The sequence below is a fragment of the Diabrotica virgifera genome, chromosome 1 (assembly GCF_917563875.1).
Source record: "Diabrotica virgifera virgifera chromosome 1, PGI_DIABVI_V3a".
Taxonomy (NCBI): domain Eukaryota; kingdom Metazoa; phylum Arthropoda; class Insecta; order Coleoptera; family Chrysomelidae; genus Diabrotica; species Diabrotica virgifera.
In genome coordinates this window covers 859206-874717 of record NC_065443.1, presented here as the reverse complement: position 1 = coordinate 874717, position 15512 = coordinate 859206, and the positions used below count along the sequence as shown (strand labels likewise).

Here is a 15512-nt window from a genome sequence, read left to right as displayed (position 1 = left end):
AAAACTAAGTATATGGAATGGACCGACAAAAAATTTGAACAAGGGCAATATTTAATGATAACAACGAATGAAGGAACAATGTATAAAATTGAAAAGGTAGACAGATTTGAATATTTAGGGACCTTATTTTCTAGTAAACCAAATATCCGGGATGAAATACACAAAAGACTAATGTCAGGGAATCGTTGCATATATGCACTCAATAAAATACTCAGAAGCAAAAATATATCCAAAGCAGCTAAATTAAGAACGTATAAAACTGTGATACGACCAATAGTTACGTATGCCTCAGAAACTTGGACTATGACAAAAACCGAGCAATCAATGTTACAAGTATGGGAAAGAAAAATACTTAGAAGGATATTTGGGGGAAAAATAATCAACAATCAGTAGACACGAAGAACAAACAAGGAGTTAGAAGAATTGTATAAGGAGCCTAATATAATTGCAGTTGTAAGATCACAAAGACTTAGATGGTTAGGACATGTCCAAAGAATGGCCCAAGTTAGAATGCCTAAAATCATGTTAAGCGCTACAATAGGTGGTAAAAAGAGAAAAGGAAGACCTAGGACCAGATGGAGCCATGAAGTTAATGATGACCTGAAGTATCTCAATGCAACCAATTGGAAAGAAAAAGCGAAGAACAAGCAAGAATGGAGGAAGATTGTAAACCAAGCCATGAGCCTGCTTGGCTCGAAGTGCTAATGTATATATATATATATAATTCGCAAATTATTTTATTTTCGATTATGGCGCCATCTATTGACAACTAGAATAACTGTAAATGTAAATGTAATCACCGACATGCGTTTTTTTCTGTCACATACAATTTAATGCGTTAGAAAGAAATCGAAAAACTGTGACACACTGAAAGATCCTCATGAGAAAAAGCATAGTAATGGTTGGTATGATGTTCAAGCTATTTAATGTTGAGTCCATCAATCTCCTCAATGGTGAGGAAATATTAAATACTTCAATAAAATAACTTTATAAAATATGTCCATCAGGATAACAGCCATTTACTAATTATTACCTTGACAGTATGTACCTATCAATGATATTACACATCGACTTAAGTTTCAGTTAATGTTTAGATTTAACTTGTTTGAAAATGAATCATGATGTTTTAGGCAAAGATAAAATGGATCAAATCAGAGCTGCCCATGCTCAGAAATTTGTTACGGCACTATAAGAATTAATTTGTAAACACATACCAATTCACCACCTGGCAAATTTACTGAAGATAAGAGCAGTGCCGAGTCCAGTCTTGAATTGGTATCTACTTTCCACCTTTTTTGCTGAACCTCTGTAATCCGTCCTACTACAACATCACCTATTTCTCCATTATATCTACTTTTTAGAGGTCTTACTGATATCAGATTATTAACTTGTTCTCTTACACCTGCTACTGAAGCTTTCAGTTCTCCATTCTCTTCATATGTTCCATGACCTCTAAAAATAATAATTTTGTGTAAAAAGATTTTAAAATAACCTTTTTTTAATTTTATAAGACCTAATAAAAATAATTTTAATACAGATTCGACTTTAATATGGATTCAGCAAATATAAAATTTCAATTTACCTCATGAATTCATCTTGAGCAGTGATAACTTCTCCTGGAGTAAATATCTTTGGATACCTTTTATTTGGGGCAACTGATGGATTTACTCTGTGAGTAGCGAGACGTATCTGAATTTTTTGTGGCATTTTAATGAACTGAAAACGAGAACTAATAATTAATTTATAATGTTTTCCATGTTTCTGTTATATTTTAAATTAAAATGTTTAAGTTAGGACTTAGGTTAGGTGTTACGTGTTGAGGTTAGTCCATTCTCCATTCTTCTTTTCTCCAATTTCACGTCGCCCAAACTCAAACCACTCTATCTCTATGACCTACTGATATGCGATGCGTATAGTTGTAAAACTGTTGATTGGAATTTCAGGTATTTAGCTCGATTTGTAATTTTTTTAGACATTCTTCCCATTTTGTGCGTTATAAAACAAGATGATATTATTATTTTAATGTTTTGGAAAAGACTTTTAAAACTCATGTGGCTAAATAGTATAATAGTCTAAGACAGCTATTGAACAGTTGATGACGTATTGACAGATCATCTGTCACGTTGTCACGTCGTAAATCCATAGATTCATAACACCAAATTCAAACGTATGGATAATATAAAAAACTAGAATCATGAAAAGACCCTTTGTGATTTTTACCCTTATTTGGCAAATTGCTGTTCAAAATGATATCAAAGGATTTGATGATACCATTATCTACAACATAAATTTTCCTGGAGAATTACTTGAAGAGGAAGAACTAACAGGAGAAGCTATTATAGTTACTTCTGCACATAAGGAAAAATATAAGTGTATTTTGCCCACAACTGCAGAGGAAGAGGCTGAGCTGGAAGAAAAGTATGATGGCCCTACAGCTCTTGAATTACTTTCACCATTGTTTTCACCAAACACACCATGTTCTTTTAGACTAGAGTCCTACTGGACATATCAGGTGGGTAACAATAATAACCATGCTTTAAGTAATATTTTGTACATAAAATTTAACCCGCCAATAATATGGTTACTGGTGAAGAAGAAAACTTAAGTTATAAAATGCATATCGCATCTCCCCTCAAACAGTGTCATAAGTAAAAAAAAAACAAAGTATGGAGAGAGAAAACGACATTTAAAATGTATTTATTTATTTACGGTGACAATCATTTACAAAAAAAGAAAATAATACATTAAAAAACGCCAATAACAATAAAGAGAACAAAAAATACAAATATAATAAAAAAATACAAAAAGTTTATTTGTCAAAAAACAGAATACATATTACAATATAAAACAGAAAAGAAATAACGTTTTTAGACAAAAAGGATCTTGTACATAACACATATACAAATTACACAAATGATCATACCTAAGGACATTATAACCTTCTAACTGCTAACCTTACTTGATATAGGGACAAATTAAAAATATCAATAATTACACCTCTCTAGCAAGCTGTTAGTGTTCCTAAGCAATCTGACCAAGCCAATACCAGAATACAAAAGATTAAGCAATATAAATATATACAAGCTATACACTCTCGGAGAAGCTGAAGCTGTTTTCACTTGAAGATTATTTTTGTGGTGGATCATCCCATTCTGGTTTTACAGTTGTTTGTGTGACTTCGCTGTTTCCACTACCTTTCTCCATTTTTCTCTCTCTTTGATTTTCCTTCCTATATTTCTAATTTCCATACTTCTTAAGTCTTCTTCCACTTATTATCTCCATCTGAGTTTAGGCCTGCCTCTGGTTCTTGTACCTGGTGGTATCTATTCGGTTATAACTCTTGACGGATTGTTCTTTTCTCTTCTCATTACGTGTCCATACCATCTAATTATCTGTGCTTTTATTGCTCTATGTTCTCTTGACCCATCCATTCTTGTATTTCGTGGTTCATCCATTGTCTTGCATCCTCTTCGTTTTCCCTCTTTGGTCCCAGAATTGTTGTTTTTGTTTTGTTCTTTTTATTTCCACGGGACAAGCCCAATGCACTTACAATTTTTTACAAATTTTGGAACAATTTAGTATACTAAATATAAGTCTAATATAAATATAAATATATAACACATAAAATATAATAGTTAAAATAAATAATATAAATTACATACAGAACAAATTAGAAACAGACTGACTGGTAAAGGTGGACATAACAAAACAATTAAGAGGCAATATTAATTTGTTGTAAGTGGCGTATAAATTGGTTGGGTGTGGAACTAAAATTAAGCCTCTCAGTATTTTGATTTGCCTCTAGACGTAACATTCTAGTTATAGGTTCATTGAGGCCATAATTACATCGATGAAATGGTACATGAAAAGTGGTTTCGGTTTCGACTGCATTTCGAGTACTGTATGAAGGAACTTTAAAACCAACCTTAGACAATAAATAATGACTATTTGCTGTACCATTTAACAAACTATATAGAATTTTCAAATCATGGTGATAACAACATTCTTCCAGGGTATTGATATTTATAAATGCTCTAATTTCGTCATAACTGTAAAACCTGTTACTGCCAGTAATAGCTCTAATTTTAAATCCCAAAAACCTAAGGAATTTATTTTGAACTTTTTCAATTTTTTCTGCGTAAACATTATAGTAAGGTGACCAAATACTACAACAGTATTCCAAGTGAGGTCTAACAAGAGAACAGTATAACAATTTCAGGGTATTGGGACTTTTAAAATCATAGCAGTTTCGTTTCATGAAGCCAAGCATCTGTAATGCCTTTGAAATAATAGAATCGATATGATCTGCGAATTTTAGCGATTTGTCAAACAGTATTCCAAGATCTCTTATTGTATTAACACAATCTAGTGGTGTGTTATCAAGTTTATATTCAAACGGAATATACGTTCTATCTTGATAAAAACTAATTTTATGACACTTTTTGACATTAAGCTCCATTTCATTTTCTTTACACCAATCCTGTATTTTATTTAATTGAAATTGCAGATTTTCGGAATCGTCAGGACTAGATATTTCCGAAAAGATTTTTAAATCATCCGCAAACAAAAGCTTATCACAGTTTATATCTGCACTATCATTTATAAATATAATAAATAATAGTGAACCCTGAGGGACCCCAGAACTGACAACTACATCCTGAGATAATCCTGGATCCTTACTGCTTGGCGTCTTCCTATTAGGTAGCTTTCCAGCCTTTCAAGCAGTTTCCCATCTACTCCAGCAGCTTCTAATTTAGACAATAGGATGTTATGATTTACCCTGTCAAATGCCTTGGAGAAGTCTGTATAAATCAGAGTTGGGTCGGATACTGAAAAAAAGTATCCAGATACCGGATACGGATACTCAAAATGTATCCAGATACTTTTTAAAAAAGTACAAATACTTTCATTTAAAAATGTATTCGGATACAAGTATCCAGATATTTTTTTCGGATACTTCCTAGGATACTTTGAAGGATACTTTTTTTAAGAAGGACATCAATTATTAGTATTAGAACTATGTGATGTGCATGTATTTTTAATGTAATATATAATAATAAAAATACATTAAATGATGGAGAAAGAAATCAGAAAGTACACAAAAAATTGTTTATTGCTTATGAATAATAAAACTAGAACATAAACTTATAAGGAAACATTAAATTAAAATAAAAACGTACTAATACAGAAAGTATTCCAATTGCTGACGAAGTCAGAAGTGAAGAGCCTTTGAATTTGCCTTTGTAAGTACCTCAAAGTGTTCAAGCTTTTCTTTTAGGCGTATCAATCATAGTTGCAAAAGAGAAAAGTCTTTCAACACCCTTTTAAATATTGGGTATTCATTTAAGATGTATACATCTCAGCTATTAAATCACTTTATTTCTCCCTGGTTAGATCTCATTTCGATTACTGTTCCACAATTTGGTCCCCCTATTACTTTACTCATAAACTGAAACTTGAGGCTGTCCAACACAATTTTCTGAGATGTACTGCTACTAAGATGCATGTATACTACGACTGTTCTGTATTAGAGTGCATACTGAACTTACCTCCTCTTGAGGTACGCAGAAAACAAAGAGACTTAATAATTTTATTTAAAATTATCAACGGGCTGTGTAACTGCCCCGAGCTTCTCTCCAAAATATCTCTATTTGTCCCCAGTCATTCAACTAGGCAGGTACAAACCTTTTATGTCTCTTTTCATAGATTCAATTATTCTTACAACACATTTATTCCTAGAGCTCTTCGATTAGCTAACTCATTAAATAACCTCGAAATTTTTAATATATCAGTTTCCTGCTTTAAAAACCATATTTCTTCCCTAACTTTTTAACTTTTTAATATTTTCGGCCAGAGCTTTTGTATTGTGATTTGTATTTTGATTAGTGTTACATGACATGTATGTATTAGATAACTCAAAACCGTTATACCTTGGAACATTTCTGAATTGATTTAGGTGATATCTTTTGTTTGTATTTGTACTGACATGTATGTTATCTTATTCTTGTTTTTCTTTTTTGTAACTGTACTACTCATAGAATTATTTTCTCTCAAACCACTTTGCTATGTTATATTATGATAATTTATGTTATATATTTGGTTAACATTAATGTTATATAATTGTATAATTATGTTATATAATTTAGAACACTGTAACATTTATATCTGAATAGGGCTTGCCCGTGAATAAATAAATAAAAAAAAATTGGTTCTTTTGTCCTCCAAATATCTTAGCAACTCCAACTGTACTTTTGAAGTTTTATTATTGATGCTGGAGCCCTGTTCATTCTGTGTATAATTAATAGTACAGCTGTTATCCACTTGCTGGTCTCGAAAATTGCTAAAATGACTCTGGACTATCTTTCAATATTCATATAAGCAATATCATCTCAAAATCGCTTCAACTGTTAGGTTTTATTAAAAGATGCTCCCAAGACTTTAAGCAGTTGAGATCGTTTAAACTGTTGTACTGTGCAATGGTGAGGCCAATCGTGGAATATGCATCTTGCGTCTGGTCACCCGCCTATGAGACATACAACTGTAAGATTGAAAGGATCCAGCACCTATTCCTTAGGTTCGTTGCATTCAAAACAAACCGTAGAGACTGGAATTATATGGATCTTGAACTAGAACTTAACATTGACACCTTATCAAGCAGACGGAAAAAGAAGGACATGTACATGTTGTATAATATTATAAATTCAATTCACGACTGCCCTGAGCTCCTTGAGGAAGTAGGTTTACATATTCCCTCCAGAATCACACGTTCAAGATCTACGTTTCATACTCCCATCAGCAGAACTAACTTCACTGCAAATTCTTTCATCTCGAGGGTTTCTAGACAGGCAAATGCTTGCTCCAATTGTGTGGATTTCTTTGCGGATAGTTCGCGATTTTTAAAAACGCTAAAGGATTGCACCCTCTAGTTTTATGTTCTTGAATATTTTAAACTTGTGATTATATATCTTTACCTGTTATTTTTACTTTTTGACTTGCTTTATTGTCGTAGTGTTTATTGTATCTTATTGTATTTTACGTATATTTGTAATATTTTGTTAGTTCTTCATATCTTCTGTAATGTTTTATTGTAATGAGCTTTGCTCGTAAATATATATAAATAAATAGATAAAAATCAAAAAAGTCATCCAAATTTTGATCTACACTTTCATCTGATTCATTGCAACTTCCCAATTCCATTTTTATTTTGGCGACAGTTATAATGCATTTTTTATACCTTCTATAGTTTTTTTGGAATTTTTTACGACATTGTACCACTTAATCTTAAATTTAGGAAGAAGAACTGCAGCTATAATTGGATCTTCCCATTCCAAATTTAAAATGTTTGCAAAACGAGTATTTAAGCTTTTAATGCACATTTTTGCTAGATGTTCTCCTCCATATTTAAAAGTATCCGAATATCAAATTTCACGGATATGGATACCGGATACAAAATTTAAAAAGTATCCGGATACAGCTTTCGGATACATAAAAAGTATCCGGATATTGTATCCAGATACAGAAGTATCCGAATACTACCCAGCTCTGGTATAAATAGAATCAATTTGATACCCACCCTCCAAAGCACTTGACAACACGTCCAAATAGCAAAGAAGATTTAATTCCGATGATTTGTGTTTCTGAAAACCATATTGCTCATCTACTGGAAACAATTTGAAACATACCGAGAGGCAGTCTGACACTAAGCTTTCAAATAACTTAAAAATAGTACTTAATATAGAAATCGGTCTGTAATTTGTAATGTCAGATCTACCACCAGCTTTATGTACTGGCATTACAAAACTTAATTTCCATGGATCAGGAAAGTAACCAGTATACAAAGAAGAATTAAAAATTTTGCACAATGATCTGGCCAAAATAAAACTGCATTTCTTTAAAACTATAGGAGGTATTTTGTCAGGACCAGCACCTCTGTTCACATCTAACGTCATCATCCTTTCATATACTTGAGATATTGTAATGACTTTTTCTCATAATTTTTCTCTCGAAAACTTTCAGCTGCTCTTCTTCTCTTGCTGTTAATGTGAATGTCCCCAAAGCATATAGCACTATTGGTTTTATGGTCGTTTTGTAGATTTTCATTTTTGTGTTTCGGCTTATCTTCTTATCTCTGAATATTTTTTTATTTCTGTAGAATGCTTTGTGCATTCTACGGTGATATCGTTTCTCGAAAAATATTTGTGGAAGATTCCAGATGTTGTATTAATTTTAATTAGTACATTATATTCGTATGTAAATTATAATAGGTTTTATAACTTTTCAGGTCTGTCATGGCAGGAAGATCAGACAATATCATGAAGACAGAGAAGGAAAATCAATGAAGTTACAAGAGTATTTAATTGGAAAGTGGGACAACAATTACTATGAGACGCTCTTGGCACGAGCCAAAGCTGAAGAACAACACAAACATATAGACCCTCCTGTTAAAAAAATTGATAACGTTAATTTACCTTATTATGAAGTAATTATGGACAACGGCACCCAATGTAGTTTGAACAACAACAAACCTCGCATGACAAAAGTTCTTTATGTTTGTTATATTCATGGCAAGCACGAGATCTATTCTGTAGATGAATCACAAACTTGTGTCTATGAAATCATAATTTTATCACCTTTGCTCTGTGCCCACCCAAGATATAAACCCAAGGAATCAGGGGAGAATCAATTAAATTGTGTGCCTATAGATGGAAGCTACAAAATGCCCTACAGTCTGGCTAAACTTAATTATGATTCAGCACAGTTAAGAAGAAGATCAGAGTTAGATCGATTTAAAGTAGAACTCATAAAATTGGAAAAAGATAAAGATGAACCTGTAAGTAATGCAGAATCTAAACCTTTAGATCCGGCACCTGTAGAAAACTTCTTACGAGGAAAGAATTGCTTGCATGGTGGAACTGGTTGGTGGAAGTTTGAGTTTTGTTATGGAAAGTCAGTAGAGCAGTATCACGTGGAAAAAGACGGTAAAAGAGTGTCCATAAATCTAGGTGTGTTTAACAAGCAAGCTCATCTTGATTGGATACTTGAAAATCCACACAAACGACCAAAACCAGTAGCTCAAAGAAAACAGCTGTCTCACTTGTACTCTGGAGGTTCTATTTGCAAAGAAACTGGTAAACCAAGACAGACAGAAGTTAAGTTGAAATGTTTACAGAATCCTAGTAGCTCTAATGCAGTTTCATTGTACTTACTTGAACCTAAGGTGTGCCAATATATCTTGGGAGTAGAATCACCACTGATCTGTGATATCTTGTCCAAAGCTGATGAGAATGGACTAGTTGAAGTAGACAGTACAGATTTTACAGAGACTGAGAAAACAGCTACTATTAATGTAGGCTACTGAATGTCTATAGTTGTACAAAGATTTAGTTTAAGTTATAATCATAGAATGAATACAACCGAAATATACAAATATAATTCTTGAAATTTATACGAGGCCACTCATAAAGTTCCCATGAATTTTAAAAATAGAAAGCTTTATTATTTTTTTCTTAGTGTTATACATAATTTCAAAACTTACGCCATTTTTCTATAAAATTGCTATTTTTGTCCAAACACTTTCGCAGATAATGCTCCAGCTTTTCTACCTTCATATTATACACTCACCGGCACAAAATTCCGCCACCCACAATTTTTGATTTTTGACAATTTATAACTTTATTATTTGTGCTCCGATTCTCAAGATTCTTGCATCAGTTTGTAGGTACATGTATTGATGTCGTTTATTATTATCCGGTAATAAAGAATTTTGCTTTTATTATACGGGGGTGAATGAAAGCGTTGTTTTTTCTCCTAACTTTAAAAAATTCTATGGAAAAATTGTAGGGCTGATTTTGTCTCATACTCCTTTTGTATTTATCTTATAGCCACTTTACACGATGCAACTAATTGCGCAATTAATTGCACAATTTCTTGCAGCAATAGAAATTGCATCGTGTCATACGCGAATTGCACAGAAAAGGTGCCATTACTTGCATCAACTTCTTGCTGCAAGAAGTTGCAGCTAAATAGAATATGTCCTATTTTTCATGCAATTTTTTCTGCAATTTGGTTATCTTTTTAGTAACTTTTAAGGTTACACATGGGTTACACTGTTTGTTTTCACTACATTGACATTCTGTCATCCAAAATTTCAAACTAAACAATTTTTTAACAAAACTAGAGGAACTTTTTACCAATTTCACGCTTCACAGATAACATTATTCTTGTGGATAACTTTCATTATGCAACATAGGGATTAAAAATTTCTATTTGTATTTCTTACAACTTGTTTCCTTTTGTAAATGAATAATGTATTATATTATAGGTATACTTGCATTAGGTATTAATTGATTTTGTTAAAATACATAATATTATAATTTTCTCAAATTATATAACATAAATAGTCTAATATCTGATAACTCTACTCAAAAAATCACATTTAATATTTAATTTATAAAAACAACATAACCTAAAATTGATGCTATTTTGTCTAAAGTTTCTTTCTATTTCATGTCAGTTTATTGCACCGTGTAATCACTTTATTGCAGAAAGTTAGTTGCAACTTATTGCACAAGTTCTTGCGCAAGAAATTGTGCAATTAATTGCGCAATTAGTTTCATCGTGTGAAGTGGCTATTAGAGGTATCACTAAGGTTTTGTTTTTTTAATTACCCGAATATCTCTTTTCTTGTAAAAGCTGTAAATAATCACACTGTTTTGAAGGTTTATTCAATTAAACATATCAAACGCACTAAAATTAACAAAACAAAACAAAATTAACAACAAAACAAAATAATTCAAAAGCGAGTATGTCCACCTCGCGCAGCAACGACTGCTCGCAATCTGTTTAGCATCGAATAAAGATGTGTTATCCTTGCTTGGGAAATAACCCGATATTCCTCTACCAGGGCCATCACTGTACCAAATTTTCTGTAGGCCTAGGATGACGGCGAATAGCTTTTTTTACTTCCTCCTATAAATGCTCAATAGGATTGAGATCTGGGCAGCATGCGGACCATTCTAATCTTATCAATCATACCTCCATTTTGAGTCAATCAATCAGTGTTTTTATTTACAAAAAATAGTACAGCTCTTACAAGAAAAGAGATATTCGAATAAATCAAAAAACAAAATTTTAGTGATGCCTCCGTGATAATATGACATGACTATGAAACAAAATCAGCTATTACATTTTTCCACAGAATTTTTTAAAGTTATTAGAAAATACAACGCTTCAATTTACCCCTGTATAATGCCGAGCAAGTAAAATTTTTTTGTTGCCGGAATAATACCAAACCATATCTATTTATTTATTTATTTATTTACGGGTTTCCCCAATTTCATAAAAAATATACATATTATATAAACAATAAGTAGAAGTAAAAGTAGTAGTAGTAAAGTCCAGTAAAACAGTAAAAAAACAAAAAATAAAATTAAATGAAAGTGTGACAGCATAAAACTGTAGTATTCTCCTTTTCATGAACATTTTTCAGTGCGTCACAAATTATAGAAAAAAAGGTTAGTCCGTGATAATACACATTTATGACATTTATTCTAACGTGACATTTTTGTTAAATCTGACAGTTGTCACATTTTATTTTCAATTTGGAATAAAACCAAATCAATTGTGTCTATTGCATTTATAAAATGGTATTTTCTTTCATTTGTATAGTCTTATAAATTGTACAGATTATATTGATAATATTATTATTTTATTTAATAAATAATTCTTTTTTGATTATGGCGCCATCTATCGACAACTAGAATAATCACCGAACTAGAATAATTACCAAAGTATTCAAAGACGTGCCTTTTTTTCTGTCACATACAATTTAATGCGTTAGAGAGAAATCGAAAAACTGTGACGCACTGAAAGATGATCATGAGAAAAAGAATAAGTACATTACAATAAAACTAAATTTAACATACACACAATCCACGTTATGCAGTGACAATACATAATAATAATATAATATAAACCGATATTAATCAACTAACTACAGACAATAAAAAGTTAATAAATTACATAATACAAAAGCATTGTCTATGGCAAAAATTAACAAATCTACTGAAAATATAATATTAAACATTAAACATAAGTGCTGACCGGAAAAATTGATTTTAGTCGGTTTTTAAACACTCTACTGGAAGAAGAGAATAAATCGATGTCCAAATCATTCAGGCGACTCAAAAGTTCTATCTATTGGTGAGTTAAGACCATAGTTTGTTGAATGATGAGGTACATGGAACAAGTTATTATTTCTCAGATCATGGTTTGGAATATTAAAGTTTATTAATTTTAATAAATCAGGGCAATTGATTTCACTATTTAATAGTTTACAAATAAAAGCTAGATCATTTATAATTCTACGGTCTTTTAAGGAGTGCAAATTGAGATCACTACGGATGATAGTATAGTTGTGGTTTAGTTCAATAACATTATATCCCAATCTGTACGCTGCAAATCTTAAAAACTTATTTTGACCTCTCTCGAGACAAACAACATGAACGTTATTAAATGGTGACCAGACAATAGAGGAGAATTCTAATATAGATATAACCAATGATGAGTAAACAGCCTTTATTGTAGTAAGGGAAAGATCAGCACAACTGCGAAGTATATAACCCAATATTTTTGACGCCTTTGCTGTCACATAGTTAATGTGATCCACAAACGTTGTTTTCATCGAATATTAATCCTAAATCCTTTACTGTTTTAACATAAGAGAGCGCTGTCTTTACTGTCGATGACATATATGATGATTGATATTCTTACTTTGTGGAAGCTGATGAAATAACATTTATTAACATTTAAAAAGAGTCTGTTTTTGTTACACCACTCAACCAAATTATTGAGATCGTATTGAAGGAGACTACAATCTTCATGATCTTTGATAGATCTGTACATCTTTAAATCATCAGCAAATAGCATGTACTTAGAGTGATTAATACATTCACCTATGTCGTTAATAAATAGATTGAACAGAAGGGACGAGCAATGAGTACCTTGTGGAACTCCAGATTTTATTTGTATTGCATCTGACATAAATGAACCCAGTTTGACTTTTTGTGTGCGACCTATTAAAATACCTAGCAAACCACTTTAAAAACTGATCGCTGAAACCATATAACTTAAATTTATGTAACAGTAAGTAGTGGTCAATCCTATCAAAGGCTTTTGAAAAGTCTGTGTATACACAATCTACCTGACATTTTCTTTCCAGATCTCTGATAATAGATGTTTCATAAGATAGTAAGTTTGTAGTTGTGGATTTCTTGTGCATAAAGCCATGTTGATAATTATTAATTGTTGACAAGTAAAACTAGGTAGATATGGAATAGGTGAACGTAATTCAAGGGGAGACCGCCTTATCCAGTTCTGCGTTGACAATGACTTGACAATAATGAACTCTATGTATAAGCACCACCCCAGAAGATTGTACACTTGGATCTCACCTGGCGGACGACACCGAAATCAAATCGATTACATAATGATTAAACATCGCTGGAAAACATCTATTAGCCAATGTAAAACACGACCTAGCGCTGACTGCGGCTCTGACCACCAACTTCTTTTTGCAACGCTAAAGCAAAAATTCAAGGCATGTGCTAGGATCCGAAACAAGAGGATATCAAAAATAAAAGATACACAACAATTTAAAAGCCAATGTAATGAAAGATTCGAAAATATTTTACCAACTATCGCCACTCATGATTCCGAAAAGATTTGGTTATCTTTTAAAAATACCTTGATACAGACCTTGGCTGACTGCGAGGCACAGTCTAATGCCGTCTCAACCGGACCAAAAAAAGTGTGGATGTCTGCAGATACTTTTGACCTCGTTGAAGAACGTAGAAAACTTAAAATTGCTGGAATCGAGAACCCTCTCAGGAATTCCCAGTACCGACAGCTATCTAGAGCTATTCAGGCTGCTTGTAGACGAGACAAAAACAAGCATATAGAGAAAATCTGCAGAGAAATTCAACTACATGCCGACACAAATAACACCAAAGAACTCTTTGATAAAGTCAGACTACTCACACGTAAATTCAAACAGAAATCTTGGTCTATCAAAGATGATGAAGGTAATGTACAGACGGATTTGGACAAGGTTATTGATGTTTGGAGGGCGTATTGTAAGTCTTTATACGCCAATACGGACCAGATGCCGGCGGACACCCCGTTTGTACCTGACTGCCAGACCTCCACTTTCCATTCTCCTTCAACAGAGACACACCACACTAGTTTTGAATCTGAACCTGACATACTTTTTTCCGAGGTGGAATTCGCTTTAAAAAGACTTAAGTTAAACAAAGCAGCAGGATATGATCTCATTACTGCAGACGTCTTGAAGCATCTTCCGGAATGTGGAGTGAAAATATTACATCGATTGTGTAATGAAATATGGCACACAGGCGTTTGGCCTGAGGATTGGAGAAAGACCATAATCATACCTCTTCATAAGAAAGGTTCAACAAATAATTGTAACAACTACAGGCTATTAGCTCTAATATCACACGCCAGTAAGGTGATCCTCTACATACTGCAACGGCGTCTAGAAAACTTCATAAGTTGGCAAATAGCACCTGAGCAGGCTGGATTTGTAAAGGGCAGAGGTACTAGAGAACAAATCCTTAATGTAAGAAACATCATAGAAAAAGCCAGAGAATACCAGATCCCGATATTTATATGTTTCGTCGATTATACAAAGGCCTTTGATAATGTTAGATGGGACAAACTATGGAACATATTGACGACAATGGGTGTACCTAAACACTTGACTCACCTTATTAGCAAACTGTACCAAGATAACCTGGCATATATTCGAATGGACGGATACCTGTCTGACAAATGCACTTTGGAGAAGGGAGTACGCCAAGGATGCGTTTTATCTCCCTTATTATTTAACATCTATTCGGAGTTCATAATGCGCAGAGTCTTGGATGGTTGGGAGGGAGGAGTAAACCTAGGTGGTGTTAAGATATCTAACTTGCGTTTCGCAGACGACACTACACTTCTAGCCTCTACTCCAGAAGAAATTATTGAATTATTAAAAAAACTCGAGGAAGAAAGTGCTAAATTTGGACTCATGGTTAACTACAACAAAACCAAAATCATGGTTATTGATCGCCAACAACAGTTTCCTGAAACCCAAACTATTGCGGGATGCGAGGTAGTCTCATCTATGATATATCTTGGAGCTCTAGTTAACAACACAGGCAGTTGTGAACCCGAAATTAGAAGACGCATTCAACTAGCAAGAGCAGCAATGAGTGAACTAAACGGGGTCTGGCGTGATCGTCACATTACTATGACAAACAAAAAGAAACTCGTTTCAACTCTGGTCTTTTCCATATTTTACTATGCATGCGAGACATGGACAGTCAAAGAATCAGATAGACGACGTATAGACGCCTTTGAAATGTGGACATGGAGACGCCTGCTTCGAATTCCATGGACGGCTCGCCGTACAAATGTCTCGGTTCTGGATGAAATTAAACCGGATCAGCGTCTCT

The 15512-nt window shown here is 33.1% G+C and overlaps 2 protein-coding genes across 3 annotated transcripts in view; one reads left to right on the top strand and one right to left on the bottom strand.

The window, feature by feature from the left end:
• The window catches only part of LOC126880612 (exosome complex component RRP4), a 35431-nt gene extending 33582 nt beyond the window's left edge, over positions 1 to 1849 (bottom strand). For both annotated transcript variants that reach the window (XM_050644877.1, XM_050645352.1), the window contains exons 1-2: positions 1583 to 1849; positions 1215 to 1452 (exon numbers count right to left, since the gene is read on the bottom strand). In XM_050644877.1, the coding sequence (XP_050500834.1) occupies positions 1215 to 1452; positions 1583 to 1707 (363 nt within the window). In that variant the 5' untranslated portion in view covers positions 1708 to 1849. The remainder of the gene's footprint in view (positions 1 to 1214; positions 1453 to 1582) is intronic.
• A 270-nt stretch (positions 1850 to 2119) lies between these two features.
• Positions 2120 to 9502, top strand: LOC126880125 (endoplasmic reticulum lectin 1). Its single transcript, XM_050644059.1, has 2 exons — positions 2120 to 2512; positions 8282 to 9502. Exons 1-2 carry the CDS (start codon positions 2195 to 2197, stop codon positions 9356 to 9358), a joined length of 1395 nt encoding a protein of 464 aa, XP_050500016.1. The 5' UTR covers positions 2120 to 2194; the 3' UTR covers positions 9359 to 9502.
• Positions 9503 to 15512: the final 6010 nt, after the last annotated feature.

Coding starts and splice junctions, on each gene's coding strand:
- LOC126880125 (XM_050644059.1), top strand. CDS start 2,195: ATGAAAAGACCCTTTGTGATTTTTACCCTTATTTGGCAAATTGCTGTT. Junction 2,513..8,281: donor AGTCCTACTGGACATATCAG/GTGGGTAACAAT, acceptor ATAACTTTTCAG/GTCTGTCATGGCAGGAAGAT.